Source organism: Crocodylus porosus, unplaced genomic scaffold, assembly GCF_001723895.1.
Source record: "Crocodylus porosus isolate Cpor-Errol unplaced genomic scaffold, CroPor_comp1, whole genome shotgun sequence".
Classification (NCBI taxonomy): Eukaryota; Metazoa; Chordata; order Crocodylia; family Crocodylidae; genus Crocodylus; species Crocodylus porosus.
The window spans coordinates 54,832,944-54,854,989 of NW_017728948.1; the positions used below are offsets into that span (position 1 = coordinate 54,832,944).

Genomic DNA, 22,046 nt, shown 5'->3' on the forward strand with positions numbered 1-22,046 from the left:
GGGTGCTCCGAGCCGTGTCATTGGTGCCCACATGAATAAGGAGCATGGGGTAGTGGTCTGTGGGCCGGAGGAGCTGCGGGATCCTCTCCGCAATGTCTCAGATGCGGGCCCCCGGGAAGCAGCAGACTTCCCGGGCTAAGGTTGATGAGATCTTTCTGCATCTCCTCTCTGTCAGCTTGCGATTTGACTAGCTGGAATAATTTAGTATCGTCTGCAAACTTTGACATTTACTGTACACCTTTATTTCCAGGTCATCAGTGAAAAATATTGAACAAAATTGAGCCTAACACACATTCCTAAGGGACCCTACTTCTGACCTCTGTCCATCCTGACTAGTGGCCATGTAGGCCTAGCCTTTGCTTTCTATCTTTTAACTAGCTCTCAGTCCACAAAGGAACCTTTCCTCTAATCCCGTAGCAACTCCTTAGTTTGGGACTTTTTGAAAAGTCTTTGAAAATCCATATATATTATGTCAACTGTATTCCCCTTGTCCATGTACTTGTTAACACCCTCAAAGAACTCCCGTTACACTGAGCTACAATCTAAATTCAGGAACGATATGAAGTGGTGACTTGAGGCTATAAAAGGTTATGAGTTACTGCTCCAGATGAGGCAGGTTGGGGGACAGACATTTCCGTTTACACTTTCTGTCCCTTCCCTGCCCCAGTGTGTAATTGAGAGGGCAAGGCTAGTCCCTGCTGCCAAGTCTGCTCCTGCAGGGTCTCATATGCCAGTAACCACCCTGTGGTCCTTCATGGTGTTCCTGGGGTCGTGGGAGGAGCAGAAGGGATGAACTGCACTGCAAAATGCTGCTTTGACCCCACTTAGGTCTCTCCACCTGCCCGCGGCAAAGCTTGTCGTTGGGAACATGGGAGCAGCTGGAACAGAGACTGATGGGGCCAGAAGGAGAGTGGGGAAAGGCAGCAGGAATGGCAGTCCCCAGAACAGCAGCTGCAGTTACCACTGAGTAGCTGTGGCAAATGCAGGGAACCGGACTGGAGAGAAGAGCTTTTACTTCCTCATACACTCTTTAATAGAATCTCACAGCTATGATAACCTAGTTGAGGATCACTGTCCTAAGCATTTTATAAGCCCCTCATACTCACGCTCAGATATTCAGTAGTACAATCATAATACTATGTTCCTTTTGTTCAAGGAATATCTACCCACAGGGATTTTGTGGTAGTTTCCCTTCCAGATATTTTTTTATGTTATTGTTCTCTGTACTATCATAGTGTACAGTACCAGTCCTCCACCTGTATATCCTACTCTGTCATTCTTATATCATTTGTAACTCAGTATTCCATGGATTGTCATCCTTCCACCAGGTCTCTGACATACCTATTATGTGAAAGACACCACTAAATACCAGGCATTCTAGTTCATCCATCTTATTTTTTTTTGGCTTCTGTCATTTGTAAATGTAGTTGTTGTTTGGTTGCCTGTTACTAGAGGTGCACTGATATATTGGGTGCATATTGGATTGACACCAATAAAAGGAAAATTAATATTGGCTTTCAGCTTCTTTTGTCCGGTATAGTAAATAATGTCACTGTTAAATGCCATGTATGAAATACAGTATTTGGTTTAACAGATACTGTGTGTGTCATAATAGAAATATATGTACCAAGTAGCAATTAACCAGGTACAAAAGTGGTTGGATAAAATAAAGTGTAGTTGATGCTCATTTGCAGTAGGGCTGTGCAAAATTTCTTGGGGTGCTTCGTTTTGAAACTGTTGTGATGCGTTTTGAGCTCAGAACAGTGAAATCAAAATGAAACAAAAGCCTTTGAAATAGCTTTGAAACTGAACAAGGGCACTCAAACCATTTTGAAAGTTTCAAAATGTTTCGCGTTTCGAAGTCGGGGTTGGCTTTAATGCTGGTCCCAAGTGGCAGCAGCAGTCTCTTGTCATCCCGTGCAGATCTAGGGGCTGTGCCCCCCAGGAGAATTCTTGCATAGCCTCCAGCCCTCTCGCGGGTGCCGATCCCTGGATTTGTGTGCCGGATGACAGCATGCTGTTGCTGCCGGCTGGGGCCAGCAGCAGTGCCAGTCTTCCCGCTGCTGGGTGCAAACTGTACCCGGCGCCAGTCCCCGGCAGCAGGAGCAGCCTCCTATGATCTGGCAGGCAGATTGGGGGCCCACATGCTTGGGAGGAGTCTGGCAAAATCCTGCAACCCTCCTGGGGGTGTGGGCCCCTGATCTGCTTTCCGGATCACGGGAGGCTGCTCCTGCTGCCTGGGACTGGTGTTTGGCACAGTACACCCAGTGCCAGGAAGATTGGTGCTGCCTTCTGTCCCAGGCAGCCAGAGCAGCCTCCTGTGATCCATCAGGCAGAGCAGGGGCCCGCACCCTTGGGAGAAGTCTGGTACAGCCCTCACAGCCCTCCCCAGGGTGCAAGCCCCTGATCTGCCTGCTGGATGACAGGAGGCTACTCCTGCCACCTGGGACCGGCCCTGAGTGCAGCCCGCACCCAGCGCTGGGAAGACTGGTACTGCTGCTGGCTCCAGCTGGCAGTAGCAGCCCCCTGTCATCTGGCAAGCAGATCAGGGACTTGCTTACACCCGTTTGGGGGCTGTGCCAGACTCTTCCTAGGGGTGCTTGCCTCCAATCTATCTGCCAGATTACAGGAGGCTGCTCCTGTCACCTGGGACCAGCGGCAGCACCAATCTTCCTGGCACTGGGTGCAGGCTGCTCCCAGCACCAGTCCCAGGCAGCAGTAGCAGCCTCCTGTCATCCAGCAGGCAGATCAGGGGCCGCATCCCCTGGGAGGAATCCGGTGCAGCCCTCCCAGAGGTGCAGGTCCCCGGATCTGCCTGCCAGATGACAGGAGGCTTACCAATGCCGGCAAGTGACTGTTTTGCTTGTCAAGCACCGTGAGGTGCAGTTTCCCAGAAACCTCTGCACCTATCTTCTTGAAACTTGGCAGGCTTCATGCCCTCAGAAGGGGCTACCATCCCTGCAAGTTTCTTCTGAATCAGGGTAGAAATGACAAAGTTATAGGCAGTTTTGTGCTTCCCCATTATAGCCTATGGGCAAAACTTTGAAACAGCATCGAAACAGCGAAGCAGCTTCAGTGAAATGAAGCAAAACCATGCTTTCAAAAGGAAACAAAACTTGAAATGAAACGCTGTTCTGTTGAAACATTGAAACAGAAATCGAAGCGGAATGGTGCTGTTTCACACTGCCTTAATTTGCAGCAACACCTGTTAAGAGCAATAAGCTCTCACCAGGAACATTTCCCTGGAGATGTTTTCCATACCGTGTTTTCAGATGACATGCCGTATCGCATCAGTAGGCTTTTAGGAACAACATTACAGTTGGCTACTAAAAGGTGTGGACCATTTTGTTATAAACAGTTGAATTAATATCAATGAAATACTGTGAATATTTTATTTTTGCCAAATATTGTTTGATCTGACTCACTAAAGCTTCTTTTGCTTTAGTTGCATCTTTCCTCGCCGTTGCTTGCTCTCTTCTCTTAAATGGCAAAAGAATGAAATGGACCTGATTTTTGTTCGTTTCATTCCTGACTGCAAGGTTCTGAATGCAGCATGTATCATAGCATATCTTGTGCTGAATTACAGTAATGACTGTCACCAAAACAATTAATAATACATTAACTTTTAACATACTCATGCTGTTGAGTTGTAATCAGAGACATCACCTAAGTGTTAGAAATATATTAAATATTGTTAAATTGCTTTCCCTACATTTTCTTCAATGGTACTGTAGGAGCGTATTAACTTTTGTAGTACTTTTGTTGTTTCAGGAGTTATGTTTGTGCCATAGAGAAAAAGAGAGACTGGCTGAAGAACTCTTTGGGAAAACTGATGAAAAACAAAATCTTGATGTTTTGTTAAACCAGCTTGAACAAGAAAAACAAAGGCTTGCAGAAAAAGTTGAGAACTTAGAAATTTCAAGTAAATGTTTAAATATTGATTCCTTCCTTAAATACATTTTTAAAGATGCTTTTAAAATATTGACATATTCACTGGTAAGAACACTAAATAAGGTTTCTGCTTCGGTTGGAACAAAAAAGAAGAAAGCATTCCAGTACTAGAATTACATATAAGTAATTTAAATGATAGTGTTACTGTCTTTGTAGAGTGGGATACAGCTCATTCTAGTCTAATATTAGAGTATTTTATCTTACCAATTGTGTAGAAGGAGACAAGTCTGACTTGAATAGTAAACTCCAATATTTAAAGAAATCCTGTGAAAATGCAGTCTGCTGGTGAAAACTTTTATTAGTGACAAATCTATTGTATAGTGTTCAAGTTGTTATTATATATGAAATAACTTTTAAAACTTTAAGCTGATAATGTAGATGTATGCTATCAGCTCTTTAGTGTTACAGAATGTATTACTTCTATATCAGACCAGGTTCTTTGGGTAAATGTGATATATTTTATTATACCAACTAAATAGTTGGAAAAATTGTTCTTTGCAAGCTTTTGGGTACAAACACTCTTCAGGCAGAGGAGTATCCCATTTTCTTGCCATATAAAGTAAATAAAATGTAATTTGGATTGGCGTGCTTTAAAATAGTCTCATTCATAATTTATTTCTCTTTTGATTGCTTTTCCATGCAGAACGAGAACTTGTCTTAGAAATGGAGAAAATGAGGTTAGAGTATGGTATAGCTCTTGGAGACAAATCACCTTCTCGTCTAGATGCATTTATAAAGACTCTAGAAGATGACAGGGATTATTATAAGCAAGAGCTAGAATATCTTCAGAAGATGGTACAGCGAAGGTCTAGTCCTGGCCGTAGGTCTTCAGAAAAGGTAATTTTCCCTTTATCAAAGAGCAGTGAAAAAATAAAGCAAACTTGTTGTAGTATTCAAGAAGCTATAAAAATATATCTTGAATATTATTAGCAGAAAATTACTTATCCTGTTCTTAAAAACTACATTCCCAATATGAAGAGTAAGTAACTGGGCTAATAGTAGATACTTTTTCTTTTTTCCTGTTTACGTAATGATTGATTAACGTGTTAAAAAATCCAATCAGAGAGGAAAGAAACAAGAGACATCAAAGCATATGGGTAGGTTTCTAAAATACTGTTCCTTCTTGAATGTATTCTTTTGAACCATAGAGACCCACCCAGGATTGGAGGCTGATTGTGATCACTATTTTTGGGAATATGTAATATACCTTTCTACATCTGTTACTGATAATATTTTAAAATAATTTCCATAATTATTTTATGACTTTGCAGAGCGAAGATCTTAGATTAATCACCAGGGAAAGAGATGAACTACAAGCTATGTTGGACAGATTTGAAAAACACATGATAGACATTCAATCCAATGTCAAATTACTGACTGCAGAAAGAGACAAATTAAATGTCCTTTATGAACAGGTAGATAATTAATGAACTAATCTGGTTGCTATTGGAGTAATCAATTAACATTTGCTACTTCACTTTTGAAAAAAGCCTTCAATGGGACTTGGAGGGGTAGAACATAGGATATTATTATTTTTAATAATAATTATTTTATTGCTTTATTAAAAGACATATTTTGCAGTAAGTTCGTGAATTCAGAGAAATTCTAAAAGAAGAAATTCTGTGTTGCCTTGACCACAAATAGCGTATTTGCTATCTATATATGTTATCTTGTAAGTCCTTAATGAGCATGTTTAACTAATTTATGCTAGCTAACTATCACTTAATAGCCTATAAAAACTTTTACTTTTTGATTCCTATATCCTTTCTCACGTGACTTTTTCTAAGAGATTTTCTGGTCAGGTTTAATTTGGAGCATGTTCAAATGATGTCAGACTTATGCTTGCATACAGGTAAATACAGTAGTTTCTAACTTAGAGCTCTTTTCTTTCTAAAATGTAATCAGTTGTACTTACTACATTTGTAAATTGGAAACTGAAAGGTAGGGAAAATAGGGAAATATTAAATGCATCAAAAGGAGCAGGAAGGATAGGAGTAGGAGAGTGAGGAGGAGGAAGAAGTAATGGATATTTGAAGTAATGGATGTTTGAATGTGGAAGGAAATGAGGAAGAGAAAAATAGTGAAGGGTAGGGTCACTGGAAAAATCAAACACCATAATGTTGTGTGATTTGGGCACTTTCTGAAAAATAATGTGAAGAGCTATAATGTAATCAGAATGCTAAAAACAATTTGTTAATATATTATATATAACGTTACAAACTATGACCACTAGTAAGCAGTTATCTTTTAAAGTCGCAGGATGAATTAAATAGGTTAAGAAGAGAAACAAAACATACTTTGGTTTCTCAAAGTCATGTGAAAGAAGAAAGAGACATTGCATTAGCTGACTTCAGAAGAATAATGGCAGAAAAGGATAGTCTGAGAGAGAAACTAAAGGTGAGCTTTTCAAACACACCATACTGTTCATTAAGCTGATCTTAATGTTTAGCAGAATTTTTAATCGATTGCTTATTTATACAATTATGACTACTTAGGAACCTACAACTTCCGTTTTCTTCACTACTGAACTCAATTACTGGGTCATTTAGTATAGTCTGTTCAAGGTTAAGTTGTTTTTTGGAAATGTTTTAAAACATCTGATCACTATAAAATAAGCAGCTGACAGTCATGTAAACTCTAACAGTTATGTAAACTCTAACATTTTATTCCATATGTAACAGATCTTAGTAGGCTATTGAAATAGGACTTGGCAACTAATTGAATAAATACTATGAATCTTTGCACCCAAGATCTGAATTGTGTGCAGGTGCAATGCCAGGTCAGTAGGCAGCAGTTCAGAGTAGATGAGCTAAAATTAGTATTTCTCCTTCTAAAGTCTGCAAGAGTTGTACAAAGCCTGGCTTAACAGGACTTGTTCTTTTCACATTTTTAAGAGAAACACTTATTAGGGCTGGACCCGATGATCTGAGGTCCCTTCCAGCCCTAACGTCTATGAATCTATTTTCACTTAAGATTATAAAAAATGAAGAGAAGAATTCTTGCTTTTGTGGAGTTACCTTTTCTAGTTCCAACAAGCAAGTAATATCTTTACAGGGACAAAGCCTATATTGATGAGCCTCAGAATTAACCCTGCTGTACATTATAGTACATATGTATTTGAAAAGCAACTAAGAAATCAATATTATAGTGTCAGACATGCTGCATTTGTAAATTAAAGTATATTTTTTCTGAGGATCAATCTTGAATATTTTGACTAAGATTTTAATAAAAAGCTAGTTAGCTATCCCAGCACTGTATTGGGTTTGCAGGACTTTTAGAAATAAAACAAGCTGCCATATGTCCATATATACAGGATCAAATTGCTGTTTTTAGTCAATTTTAAGGTGGAATCCTAAAATCACTTTAATCTAAAATTTACCAACTGTTACAAGTACTTTGATATTCTATCTCAGATTCAACAGGAAACTGCTGTCCTTGACAAATCAACGCTTGAGCACAATATTGCAGAACTGGAAAACACTATTCATGGGGTAAGTGAATGGAATTTTGTTCTTAATTATTTGGTAGAAGTTTTTGAGTAAGTTCCTTTTTAAAAATATTGTTAGATTACATATATTCCAATGCAAAACACTGAAATTAATGTTTTAGGCAAACTGTCCTTTTTTCTTTTCTTACTTCAATTGTAGTTTGAAGCAGAACGGTTTGAATTAAAGGCTACAATCTCTGTCCTGAAGGAAAGAATAGACTCTTTGGAAGATGAATTAAAAACAAAATGTAACAAACTTGCCCAAACATCTGATGACTCTTCACAATTTAAAACTGAGTTATCCTCACTTCAGTAAGTATACCCTAAAATTTGCTACTCTACTCCAAATTCTAATATTATAAAAACCTAAGGCTGTCTGCCTGTTACACTTTATTTGCGCTCTGATTGGCTGACAAAAAGCGAATCAGAGTGTGAACAAACTTTTGAACAGGAGCTGGTGGCCGATGGAGTGCCACCATGATGGTGGGGACACGGGCCGTGGAGGGTAAGGCTCCCCCCCAGCTCCTTGCAAGTGGTGAAGATGGAGCTGGGGGCAGTGAGGCCACCGGAGCTTGCAGGTGATGGCAGCAGTGCATGGGGGAGCAGGGTCAGGATGCCATGTGGGGGGGATGAGGCTGGTGGTACTGGCCTTGGCCCTCCCCTCCCACCTTCTGTGATCTCTATCTGCAGGGCCCAACATGGCGGCGGTGGGGGGAATAGTGGGCGCGCCACCGCAGTGGTGACAGGTAGGGAGAAGTGGGCCCAGGCCTGATATGGAGGAGGACTGGGCCCAAGGGTGGGGAGAAGCCGGACTGCTGTGGTAGGGGGAGCAGTGGGCCCAGGCTGACTTGGCGGCAGGGAGGGGAACTGGAGGAGTGGGCTTGAAACCGATGCGGGGGAGAGGGGCCATGGAGGGGGAGTGTGATGGGACCCAAGCTGGGGAAGAAGCCAGCCCGCCATGGTAGTTGGTGGGGAGCAGCGGGCCCAGCCCAACACAGCAGCAGCTGGGGAAGGGGAGAAGCAAGCCTCCTTCCCCCCCTTGGGCCCAGACAGGGGATGGGTCACAGGGCTCTGTCTGTGTCCGCTCTCCCCTCCCTCCCCCACCATCATTCTTGACAGGCAATTGACTACTGCTTATATAATATTTTAGTAATTACTATAGAGCAAGTAAATCAGAGGAAAATATACCCAAAATCTTTTAAAGAAATATAGATATTGTTCTTTTTGTGTTCAGAAGAAAATACGGATAGAGGAAGTGCTGGCTTCCTCCTTGCTTCTCCTTGGCTACTGGTGTAGTTGGGTGGTGACCAATAAATAGCGTTTTAAAAATTGCTTATTTCCGAAGGAAAGATAAACTTATTGTCAGCCCATGACTCAGGTTGCCCTGTCTTTCATCTCCATATAAATTTTTGTAGGTTCCCAAGACTCATGGCAGGAACACTTAATTCCAGTCATGAGTGGTGGCTAATTTGCACATGGATCCTTTGTGGAGGGTGTCTGGAATATACACACACACACATACTAAGCAGTACTGAGCTGTGGGGTCACCATGGCTTAAAATGCTGTTGACTCTGGGGCCTAGCCCAATAAATCTGGAGCCTTTAGCTTTGGTCTAATATCATGCATAGTTTATACTACATTTAAGTAGGTGCCAAAGGGCTGCTTGAAAGTGTGTTAATGTTTAGAGGCCTGTGCTAAAACTTACAGCAGTTTCAAAAAAAGGTTAAATGCATCAATTCTAGATGAACTAAGTGGAAGGGTATTATAGTCAAATTGCTATAGCCCTGTTTAATTTCAAGGCTATTGTTTGCAAATTTCCTCTTCACTTTCATGTGCTCAGGAAGAGCAAGATCTGACAGTAAGGAGAGGGGGAAGCGGTTGCTAGGGGAAAAAGTTGAGAGGAAGCAAAGAGGAAAGGGACTATTTGATCCCCCAGGCTTATTTTCTTCCTGTAGCAGTGGTAGGGGGACATATTGAAGGCAAACCTCCAATTATTAGCTTCTATACCTGGAAAATTGCAACAAATGTATGCATTTTCCATGTATAGACTCTAAGATAGGAATTTTGTTTACTCGCACACGTGTGTGTGTGTAAACAAAATTCCTGCCTTGAGGGTCATCCCCTTCCCTCCCCCACCCCACATCATCTTGGTAATACTCTTCTTTCCCACACACTTCTGCAGTTCCAGTCTGTGGTCTTTGATCAAAGACCAATAGTTGATAGTTGGGACTGGCCTCTAAACATTTCTCATCTTCCCAATGTTATTTCCTTTTGTTGTCTAGGTATGACTAGATCAGGAGTGTCAAAATGTATGGCCAGTGGGCCAAATCTGATCTCCTGGAGTACTAGCAGGCCAGGAAATTTGGGGGCATAGCTAATGAGGGGTGGGGTCTGAAGCAGAATCTGCAGTTCTATTGCACATGGCTGTTGGCAGCAGTGGGACCAGCTAAGGCTGTGGTGGCAAAGCCCTGTTTGACCTACTGCTGTTTGGGTTGTCACCACCACCATCACCACTGTTTGCCCCACAAGGAGGCCCTTGGTCCAGACCCAGCCCAGGACCTTTGCTATAGAGCACGGGTTCCCAAATTGTGATACGCATACTCCTGGGGGTATGCAAGACATCTCTGAGGGGTATGTGGGAGGAGTTGTGTAGTGGTGGATTTAATATTCATTATAATAGTAATTGGCATTTAAAGGGTTAAAATATAAAATGTGTGTTGGTAGGAGTAGGCAGGCAGCTGGTAAATAGGTAAGAGAGTACCCAATAAGAAAAAGTTTGTGAACCTGTGCTCTAGAGGAAAGGATACTTTCTAACAAGTTTTGCGCACCAGGTTTGATTCCTGCCCCCTTTCTCAAGAGGCAAGGATTTTTATGGATGATATCTTTTATTAGACCAACTGCATAGTTGGCATGAAGTTAAACATGCTTCTGAATGCAAAGCATTCTTCATCAGGTCCCTGAAAGTAACATTTTGACATGGTTAACTGTGTGTGGACCTATAGGATATTTTTTTCCAAATGTGAGAAGTCTTTGTAGCTCTAAGTGGGTTCAGTGTGTTTTTAATTCCTGAGGTACTGGAAAATTGGACTAGTAAAATTGGAGATATTTTATCTTTGTTATTTATTTGTATTTGTTTTGTTAAGATAAATAGTTCTTGCTGATCAAGAACTGCAGCAATATGATGATCTTGGATAACTTTCAATTTCTCTAATTTTCTTCCAGTTTGATAATAAAATTAGTAATCAGTGTATTTATATACCTCAATGGTTAGAGCTCCTGTGTTTTTTCAATGGAGTATTGATTTCGCAGGCTCATAAATGAACAACTGCAGAGATCCCTTGAAGATTTACAGCATCGATTCTCTGTCAGAAAGGATGAACTCCAGTCAGCTCAAGAAGAAATTGCAAAGTTAGAGGAGAAAATAGGTAATCACTTAAAAATATATATATATGATTTTGACATTAATTATTTTAATTTAAATTAGTGGATGCCTATTTTTTTTCTTACAGATAGGTTAAGCCAGAAAAGTGCTTCACAGGATGAGACAGTGAATGTACTCAGAAGTACCATTAGTGTCCTGGATAAGGAAAAGGACAGTCTTCAGGAAACTGTAGATGAAAAGACAGAAAGAATTGCATGTTTAGAGGACAACTTAGTTAACAAGGTATGTGCAGGAACAGTACTACTTTGTACTTGATCAGCATGTTTTATGTAGGCTCACTTTAACACGCATTGAGACTTTAGCAGATAACGTTTACAAAATTCTATTAATCACTGAACCCTATGTTAAATGGTACGAAGGATCTGTGCCTTCCTAAGGATTAATTTTATTAATGAATTCATCCTCTCGGCACACCTGAAAGAGTGAGCTGGTTATTCATTTTACATGTGGCATAGGAAGTTAGAAAGAAATTAGTCTCTTGTCTGATGTCATTAAGTCTGTAAAACTACTCAGAATACAATCCCCTTGCTACTAGTCATTTACTTTACCTGTAGCTATATGTAGAACTATTCATAATGCAACCAGCCTTGCTACTAATTACCATATTTTCTCACATATAAAGTGCCATTGAATATAACACACACTTTGTTTTTTAAAAGATACCATGAAGCAAAAAAAAAAAAGTTTGGTAGGTATCTGAGTGGTAGCATCTAGAGAGCTGATCCTGTTTACAGTCCCACATGCCAAAAGGGCTCAAAGGCGAATCCAGCATGCTGGTTCTGGAGCCATGCACCAAGTTTGACCCTGTGTGGTGAGCCTGATAAGGTGCGGCAGGTCTGGGGCCACCCGCTGGCTCTGAAGCCAGGTCCCACAGGGTCAGACCTAACGCAGCAGGTCTGGGGCTGTGTGATGGGTCAGACTCAGCATGCTGCATCTGGCCACTGATCAGTCCCACACTCTGGCTGATCTGGTGCATGAATGAGAAGGGAAGGTTCCCCTGAGTCTGGAAATTTTGGTGGTAGGGGAGGAGCATGGGAAGCAGTAAGGGGGTTGTCTTTTCCTGCCTACTGCAGGGGGACTGGACCCAATGATCTACAAGGCCCCTTCCAGCCCCTAACAATCTATGAATCTATAATTACCATGACTCCCACAGCCTCAGTAAGTAACGCTGCTGTTTGGTAATCTTCCTCTGTGTTCCCTTCCAGTTTTCCCATGGGATCCCTTTCCTGGCATGTAATTTCCCACAGCTGTTTTTTGGCTGAGGGAGAGAGAAGGTGCAGGTTATATTCAACAAATTATGGTATTTAGTTTAGCTACGAGCTGGTTTTTCATCTGCAAACTACAATTTGATTACATATTTAATTTTATTATAAGGATATTTTGAAATCTGGCATTAAACCCATTATTTAGAGTCTGGCATGGTTAGTATTTTTTCTATGAAAAAACGCATTTAAAATAGCTGCATATTTAAAATAAAGTGAATATAAATACTACCATACAGTTCCCTTAGTTTATATTAACCAGGTATATTCCATGAGAACATTTAATTTATCTTTTTTTTTTCCATTTATCATAGGAAAAAACAATTGCTCATTTGAGACTAACTCTGTCAGAGCTAGAGTCCTCTATAGAGTAAGTAATAACTGAAATGATATTTTATATTCATCATTGGTTTTATTTTTCTGAATTCAGTGTCTTCTGAAGATTAAAAGCACTAGCAGCCAGGCTTATTATTTGGTGAAATATAGTTAACTGTATTTTCAGTCAAGTAAGGGACTATAATTGCATTAGTGGAAAATGTGTATGTCTGCTTTCAGAAGATAACACTACTTTAATACCAGGGAAGGTATGCAAATAGACAACTAACATTAGGGCTGGCAACCTCATGTATATTTTACTTTTCCAATAAGCACTTAATTCTAAGCTAAAAGATGACTTTATAAGTTTGATAGCGTGAGGTACCACATGCTCTTTTCCGTGTAAAATGGTACATTTTTATATTGAGGCATAACTGCTGTGTAAAGTACCATGTGCCATTAAACAGCAAATGTGTTCTTTCTTAGTGGTAGCAGCATTTCATGCTTGCATGAAATAATTTCTTTATCTATAATCCAAGAAGATATTTGAGGTTCTTAGAGATAGAAATTACCATATGAATTACTTAGTGATGATCCAGATCCAAACATTGCCAAATCAGAGAGATGTTTAGATCAAGATTTCAATTCCTCTGTAATAAGAGGGGCCCACTGCGTAGTTTGTGGTATAAGATTGACTTCCCCAGAAATCAAGCCTATTTAGACCTATGGTTTTGGTTCAGGCCCATTTCTAATAGGCATGAGATATTGTTATTGACTGGAAATGATGGCTTTACTAATACTACAGATAACCAATACATGACAGGTATGTACACAGATCAAGAGCTTATCCAGCCTAAACTCTCATTCCCCATTCAGAATATTTACTGCTTCATTCTTGGATACCTCCACTGCATACATATCAGAAGGTCAGAACTTTACCCAAACCTTGATGCGGTTGGTTTTTGTATGAAAAAAATGCTGCATTCCCTGCAATACTTCATGACTCCATAACTTGATCTAGTTTCATTATGCATTTTCTATGTTGAGTTTGAACCCAAATTTTGGTGGGTTCATGGGACTACCGGTTAAAACAAATTATCTCCATTCAAAAATTGGACATGGTACAGAAAACAGTGGCAGGCAAGAATTATTGTGGGAATTCTTTTGTTTATCTCAACCATGCAATTGGTCCAATAAAAGATATTATCCACAGCAGTTCTTGCCTTCCTCATATTTCCTGGGCAATCATGGGAACCACTTCACCACAACACTGTTACACAGTTTTATATTTTATTTGGAAAAACTGCATTATTTGCTCCAAACTGATAGTCTACAGTGGGGGTTCCCAAACTGTGGTATGCATACTCTTGTAGGTATGCAAGACATCTCTGAGGGGTATGCGGGAGAAATTGGGTAATGATGGATGTAATTTTCTTAATAATAATAATTGGCATTTAAGGAGTTAAAATATAAACCATATGCTGGTAGGGGTATGGGGCAGCTGGTAAATCTGGAAGGGAGTATACAATAAGAAAAAGTTTGGGGACCTCTGGCCTATAGACAATGCTATGCTTAGCTGAAAGTATGTAATATGTGGAAAAAACAATTTTAGAACAATGAAAGTAATACCAAAAAAGCTCTAATTACATCTACTAATATTTTATTGTTCTTAAACTCAAATAGAAAATATTTTAGTTCAAAAGACTGCCAGTCTTTACTCAATGGATTTTTTTTGTTCACTTTCTATGTTTTTTTGTTTAAGGAAACCCATTTCTTGAATTATTATACCAAGAACATTTCTAATAGAATGACTCTTTCTGTTATATAATGACATGGATAGTAATATTGACTTAGTGTTTTTCTCCAGTGATATAGTAACAAAAAACCCACCGTTCTGAGAACCTTGTGCCTCTGGTGCTTTATGGATCTCAGTGTTAAACTAATCCATCAGTCTCATTTCAGTTATTTCTTCCTTTAAGGACTTGACTTTTTTCCTTTTAAAAAGTTAAATATTTGTTTGAAGACCAGCTTAACTGGAAATTTGGTATACTGATACAAGAAGTATCTGTAGCAAAAAGACAAACACTTATGCTTATGTATGAGTAGATATATAAATAAATATATAATTTACTTCTGTAATTTTATCACACTTCTTCACCCTTTCATTACCTCTTGAGCTTTGTATGGGAGCTTTGTCTTTCTTTAGTACTAGACTCTGAGCACTGAAAATCTTAATGTCACACACTAGGGCCATGCGATCTGCATAACTGTGTTAGTTTATGGGTATCACAAGAATTGCAAGGCAGTAATTTTCTCTTAAAGCTTTTGCATGTTCAGAACTTTTGCCTAACACTGCAGCAGTATATCCTATAATATAAGCAGGGAAATTTTATTTAAGGTTTTCAAAATCACCCATTTGATAGCCAGCTAAAGGATGCGCTGAATAACAAAGACCGTGAGATAGCTAGTCTGCGTCGCCAGTTTGATGCATCCCAGATAGAGCTTGCAGAAATGGGAAGAGTAAAGGAAATGGCTCTGAAAGAAAACAGACGATTACAAGACGATCTAGCTACAATGACCAGAGAAAACCAGGTATGAAGGTATTGCTTGTTATTGAAGTACTTCAAAGATTCTGCTTGCATGTATTACTAAATCCAAACCTGTTGAATAGTTGGAACTGTTGATAATTCTCATTCTTGCAAATAATGGCATTATAGTAATAAAAGTGCACAAATAAACACATTTAAATTGGTTTTAATGTGGCTAAATTAAGACCTTATTTGATAAGCATATAGTGCAATGAGTTCCTTTTCTTATCCTCTTAAATACCTAAAATTATTCTTGTTTTGTTACATTGTCATGTAATGTTATAGTTAAGAGAAACAGTTTTCATTCTAAACCATATTTTCCCAGAAAATCCTATGTTTCAGAAATCTGGTTTTGATCTAAAACTGTGTAGCTAGTTTGTTGCCTGTGCTTATTCAAATATGATAAACATTGCGTAGTCAGACTGTGTCCATTAGAGAACTTACATTGAGATAAGTGCTATAATGATTTGGAAGTGCATGTTTCTTAAATGGGCTGTTGTGTGTGTTGGATTAAATAAAAAATTCTGATCAATCTATCTACATTTAAGTTGGAGATAGTTAAGGGCCTTGCTGACCATTTAAGCCATTTCTTTTTCAAATTTTGCACGAGAGTTCAGGTATCAGAACAGCTAAATGAAACATGGTTTGGACAAAAAGATGGCCAGAGTGAAAAAGAAAATGTTTTAGATTAAAATGCACTAGCCCCATTTTACCACAGTGTTTCATATAATGCTTACATAGAAAGATGACCTTCTGGTTGAGTTTGCTCAAGACTGCTTTTTAAAAACATTAATAATGGTTTCCAATCTAGATAAAGGCTTCATTATTAATACTGTTAATCCTAATGCTAAATTGAATATGGATTTTAATTGCTGAAATACAAAAACGTCTAAACACGTAGTATATTCCCTTTCTGCAATTGTGGGAAGCATTTGCACATCCATGCATCCCTTGTCTATGCATCCATTATGGTCAAGCTTGGAGACCTTTGGCCAATAGTACCCAGACAATGAATATTTCATAGACGTTAGGGCTGGAAGGGACCTCGCAAGGTCATCAGGTCCAGCCCCCTGCCCAAGGGGCAGGAAGTCAGCTGGGATCAGATCACTCCAGCAAGATAAGCATCCAAGTGTTTCTTAAAGGTATCCAGAGTAGGTGCTTGCACCACTTCTGTGGGGATGCTATTCCAGACTCTGGAGACTCGGATGGTGAAGAAGTTTTTCTTTATGTCTGATCTAAAACAGTCTTCCAGCAGTTTGTGACTGTGTTAGACCTTGTTTTCCCCTGGGATGCCCTGGTAAACAAATGTTCTCCCAATTCTGCTGCATACCCCTTATATACATAATAGCCAATTGCCTGTCAAGAATGATGGGGTAGGAAGGAGTGGGCAAGGAGGGAGCCCTACACCTCTCTCCCGTCGACCCACTCCCCCCTTTCCTCCTGCTCTTGGGGTCTGGGTCTGATTCCCCCCGCTGGAGTGGTGGGAGGAGGGGAAGATGGGGCCTGGGCCTGATCCAGGAGAGGACTGGGTTACCACGGCAGAGGGGGTGAGTAGTGGGCCTGGGTCAAAATGGGCAACGGGGGAGGGGCTGACATGGGGGAGGGGATGGGGGAGGAGTTGGACTGGGTCCTAGCAGGGAGGGGGCGTCGGGCTGGACTTCCTGTTCCTCCCCCACCGCCACATCGGGCCCTGCAGATGATCATGGAAGAGGAGAGGGGAGGGCTGGGGCCAGAACTGGTGGCCTCGCTTCCCCCAACTCCCCTGCAGCTTCTCAACTCTGCTCCCCCCTGTGCTGCTACCACCATCAGCTGCAGGGGGAGGCCAACTCCGGTGGCCTCATTCCATTGTTGACACCTGCAGGGAGCTGGGTAGTGGGAGGCAAAGCCAGCAGTGCTGGCCTTCCCCACGCCCCCTGTTCTGTCTGCTTTGTTGCCCTCACCCCCAGGGAGCAGGGCAGGGGGGGTGAGGTCAGCTGCACTGTCCTCGTCCCCTCCCCCTGCCACCCCTGTGTCCCCACCATCATGGTGGCGCTTTACCGCACCACCAGCTCCTGTTTGAATGCTTGTTTGCACTCCAGTTGGCTGTTTGTCAGGCAGTCAGAGCGCAAATAAAGTGTTATGGACAGACAGACAGATAGACTTAGGCTTTTACAATATTAGAATAGGCTGCCACCAAGTCACCCCTGAGACTTTGCTTCTTCAAGCTCAAGATTCCCATAGCTCACAGCCTGTCGTCATAAGGCCTGTTCTCTTGACCTCTAATTATGCATGTGGCTCTCCTCCAGACTCTCTCAAGCTTTTCCACATCCTTTCTAAAGTGTGGAGCCCAGAATTGGATGCTCCACTCATGACCCCCAAGTTTCCTTCAGTCGTGGTGCTAGTAATTGTAGCACTGCCAAGCCTGTAAGTGCAATGTGGGCTTTTTCTCCCGAGGTGGAGCACCTTGCATTCTCCACGCACCTTGTGCGCCTGTTCAGGTTGCAATTCTGGCCATAATTTGTTGTCATCTCCAAGCTTAGCCAGTCTGCTACTGACACCTGAATCCAGATCATTCTAATATAACAAAGAGTTTAGTCAGTCTGTCCGTAACGCTCTTGGAGCACCCTGATTGGTTACTGAAACAACCAATCAAAGTGCTCCAAGAGTGTTACAGACAGGAGGTGGCAGAGCACTGCCATGATGGTAGGGATGGAAGCTTGGTGCATTTGACACTTACCAGTAAGGCCAGGGCAGGCTTCCCCTGATGGCATGGTGCCAGTGGTGGGGAAGCTGTAGAGATAGCACCCGGTGCTATCCCTACATGGGGCTGTGCTGCAGCCCTGCTATCGGGAAGGGAAACAGTAAGCAGGGCATGCCCAGATCAGTTCCCAGCGGCTGCAGGTAGAGGACTTGGATCTGAGGGGGTGAGCCCAAGTTGTGTGCGGCTGTGGGGGCCAGGGCTGACACAGGCCCTGCTGTCTAGTAGGTAGAAGGGGCCACTGGACAGAAGCTGCTCCCTCAGCTGCATTCTCAGCTGGCTCTGCCCCTGGCTAGCACTGTGTGGGTGGGACAAGGTGGTGGTGAGGGTGGGAATCAAACCCCGCTTTGTCCCTGTTCACTGGAGTTGGCTGGCCACATACCTCTGGCCACTGCTTGAGGTAGGGATTGGCAGAGAAATACCTGATAGGGGCTGCTACACCCCTGGCCAGGCAGATACCAGTGGGGGGCCACTGGGGTGAGGGGATAACGCCCTCCTGACCCGTTTGCCTCAGGGGGCTATGCTGGGTTGGGATCGTTGCTGGACATGAATAAATAGCTCATTAATCCACAATCTGAAGTCCAAGATGGTGAGGTTAATCTCCATAATTTCTTTCCTGGAGTTTGAATTGTTTGCATCTTTCAACTTTCATGACACCTTTCACATTTCCATTGTACTTCCATACAAAACATTTAAGGATTGTGGTAGATCAAAACTGCTAGCAGTAAAAGTTTTGCCTATTAGCTGGTTGAGAGCACTGAGGATATCCACCCAGGTGTTGTGCTGTAGTAGCTGCTCACCTCAGAAAAGACCACGTATTTCCTATATAATTAGTAGAAATAGGCAGTTCTTACTAGTGTCCTTTATGTGCAATGGATTTTTTCCTCAAAACATATTCTACAACTGGAGTGTCAGTCTGTTAACTACAGTGAGAACTTGACTTGTCCCTAGTTGACTACCTGGCCATATGCTTTGAAAGGTGCCTTGTTACTTCAGTGCATGCAGGAATGCCTAACACAAACAAGTTGTGTGTGTGTGTGCGCTTGTGTACGCACATGAGATAAATATATGCATCTATATGATTATTCCTCAAGGACAGGAAGTCTTGCCCTTCTTCTTGAAATGGCAGAGAGAGAAAGTAAACATTCACAAGGCAGTTGCCTTCACTCTACTTTTATTGTCCAAAACTGCTGTTTCATTTTGTCAGTCTTCTGATTTGAGTCATAAGTATTAGTTTTAAATCAGTATAACTAGAGACCTAGTAAAGGTTTTCAACTTAATTCCATCAGTTATGTTCATTCTCCATGCCCTTCAATCAATTCAGTCAAGCAAATAGATGGAATATATGTGAAATCAGATTGACTAAGTAAATTACTCCGAAAATAGAATAAAGTAAAATCTAGTGCATCTTAATGTGCATATTTTAATTTAGCATAATACAATGCTGTGTTTTCATATAATCTCTTTAGGCAATCAGTACTGATTTGGAAGAAGCAATCCATGAAAAGGAAGAAATGAAAACTAGAGTTCATAATTATATAACTGAAGTCTCCAGATTTGAAAGCTTAATATCTTCAAAGGTGAGGAAATAGGCTGTATATTAATGTTATTGTCTTAAATAAATGTATCCTGCCTCAAGCATGAAATAAATGTTAAGTTAGCATACAGTAAACTAGAGTTTATAGATGTAAATTCTTCACTTCATTCGCACAGGTTTTTTAAAAATTTTTTTTGCTAGAAATGTATGCAAATCCTATTTGATCAGGCAATCATACATTCTGGTATGTATCAAATTTCATTTAAAATTCTTTCTATTCACTCCAGAATAGAGAAGGGCAAGTATCTCCGAAGTTATGTGCTTATAACTTAGAACAGAAGTTTAAATTACAGTTTCTGAACAAAACATAAAAATACCATATGTGTATTTGAGCTAATACCTGTATTTTAAGTTTTTGTAACAGATTTTTGTGAGATTTAGGAGGATGGTATTATTGTCTTTTTAGAGGTATGGATAGCAGGGAAGGAGTATTAAGATTAAGCGTATTCACTAAGGCTGTGAACAGACGTGCATTTGAAATGCTCCAAATCCTGGTGTGATTTGTGTTCGGTGCACTTCAGCAGCATGCAGAGGTGTGATGCTCCAGCATTACCTGGAGCTGCGAAGACCCAGTGGGGCTAGAGAACGGGAATCCCTCCCAGCCTCTTGGCCTTCAGTCTCAAGGGGTTTCCAGGAAAAGCTGTGTGCATAGAAGAGTGCTCATTGGCGCTCTGCCTTGTTTCTCCTGCTCCCACACCTGGTTAGCTTTTTGGATGCCAGAGGTTTTCTGGCGAATGCAGATATTTCAGGAAGTGCTTAAAAATGTTCCTCCTTCTTTTCTGAGGGTAATTTTTTAAGCCATTTGGCTGTGAACTTTTGTACTCTCACTGTTTGGAGAGTTTCAAAGGCATTTGGAATTAGGCTTGGCAAGCTGGTCAATTGACTGGTCAAATATTGTCAATTGACTGCATATTTTTTGATTGGTCAAAGATTATAGCAATTTTACAAAAAAAAGAACCCTACTTATTTGTAATTTTATTGACAGAAATATTATATGGTTTCTGATACATTTCTTAATGGAAAATTTGTGCTTTTTCTGTGTGTTGTTTGGTCTTGTTAGCAATTGTTTACAATTTTTGACTGGTCAATTGACCAAACTTCATTTGACTGGTCAAATACCCAACTCTACCTAGAATACTCCAAACAACTTGTCTGTCCAGGGCCAATGTCTTGATTGCTAGCTCTTGATTTTCTGGAGTATTTAGCACTTGATGTGTTCATAGCATAGCTCCCAGTAACTTTAGTAAGAGTTGTGAGTGCTCAGAACTTCTGTAGATTAGATCCTGAGGTTTCAGTTCATCTAGAAACACACAATCAGTGACCACTTATGAAAAGTTTGGCTTAAGTGACTTGTCCACATTTATAGATGGACTCTGTATCACACACAGCAATAGAATCCAGATATAAATCACTTGTCTTAATCAGAATAATATCCCTTCTTTTCTTAGAGGCAAGGCCTTTTTGTGAAACTTTTATTAGACCAAGTGTATATAGTTGAACAAGCTTTGGGCATCAGTATCTTTGCTCAAGTTTGAAAGAGAAACAAACACAGACTTGCCTGGATGTCATAGAAGACTCCGTGCAAATGCAGTCTGTTTGAACAGATAGAGGAGAGATGTGAACTGGGAGTGAAGAGTTGTGAACAAGAACCATTTGTAAAACAAATGTAGTAGAATTAGGTAATCTACTGTATTTACCAGAATATAAGATGAAGTTTCTCCCCCAGTCAGCATGGGGGAAAAGGTCCCTCCTTTTATGTTCAATATATGAACTGGAGTGGGGAGCAGGCAGCTGCTGGTGCTCTGACTTTGAGCCTGGATCAGGGCCAGAATCAGACCCACAGCAGCTTCCGGCCCCACCCCCCCAAAACACCCTCTGCAGCTTCTGCCCCCATACTCATCCCCTTCCATTCCCCTTACTGTCAGGCACAGTTTAGCTGTGGTTTGGGTTGGGGTCCCTCCCAGGCCTGGAGCAGACAAGCTCCTTGCCCTACCCAGCCAATCAGCAGTGTTGCCATTGTTGCATCGCCTGCCCAACCAATCAGCAGCACTGACACTGAACTTCAGACTGAACTTCCACATGCCATGCTCTGGGACAGACAAGCCTGAGTGGCAACTGACAGCCAGCACTAGGTGGCAGGGAAGAGGCAGAGGCTGAGGCTGTATATTCTGGGACAGAATAGCCTGAGTGGCAATTAACAGCAAGGATTGGGGGCAGGGAGGGGAAGAGGCAGAGACTGGGTGGGAAGGGACAGAGGCTGTGGGGAACTAGGTGGCAGGGGGTGGCAGGAAAGCTGCAGGGAGAAGAAGTGGGCATGGCAGAGGGCAAGGGGGACACCTGACCACCCTCTAGCCACTGCTTCCTCTGCTGTAACAGTGGGGAGAGGAGGGGAGAATCAAGACATCCTTCCAATACTTAGGTTCTATACCTGGAAAATTATAACAAATTTATAAATGTTTCATATATAAAATCTAATTATTGGGGGGTTGTCTTGTATTCAGAGTTGTCTTATATTCCAGGAAATATGGCAGTTAGTAGTAGAGGGAGACATTCAAGATTACCTAAGGGGGGGACAGTTATTATCTGTGAAGTTCAGTAAAAATGATTGGCAGTATATACAAGGTCTTTTCCTGAGCATGTGTTTCCTGAGATTTTTCAAGAGTTTTA

At 41.3% G+C, this 22,046-nt stretch overlaps 1 protein-coding gene across 2 annotated transcripts in view; it reads left to right on the forward strand.

The window, feature by feature from the left end:
* CEP135 (centrosomal protein 135) overlaps window positions 1-22,046 on the forward strand; it is a 66,085-nt gene that overhangs the window by 20,836 nt on the left and 23,203 nt on the right. For both annotated transcript variants that reach the window (XM_019553293.1, XM_019553294.1), the window contains exons 9-19: window positions 3,772-3,922; window positions 4,595-4,788; window positions 5,223-5,366; window positions 6,205-6,348; window positions 7,365-7,442; window positions 7,599-7,750; window positions 10,748-10,863; window positions 10,948-11,102; window positions 12,457-12,512; window positions 14,881-15,049; window positions 19,252-19,362. In XM_019553293.1, the coding sequence (XP_019408838.1) occupies window positions 3,772-3,922; window positions 4,595-4,788; window positions 5,223-5,366; window positions 6,205-6,348; window positions 7,365-7,442; window positions 7,599-7,750; window positions 10,748-10,863; window positions 10,948-11,102; window positions 12,457-12,512; window positions 14,881-15,049; window positions 19,252-19,362 (1,470 nt within the window). The remainder of the gene's footprint in view (window positions 1-3,771; window positions 3,923-4,594; window positions 4,789-5,222; window positions 5,367-6,204; window positions 6,349-7,364; window positions 7,443-7,598; window positions 7,751-10,747; window positions 10,864-10,947; window positions 11,103-12,456; window positions 12,513-14,880; window positions 15,050-19,251; window positions 19,363-22,046) is intronic.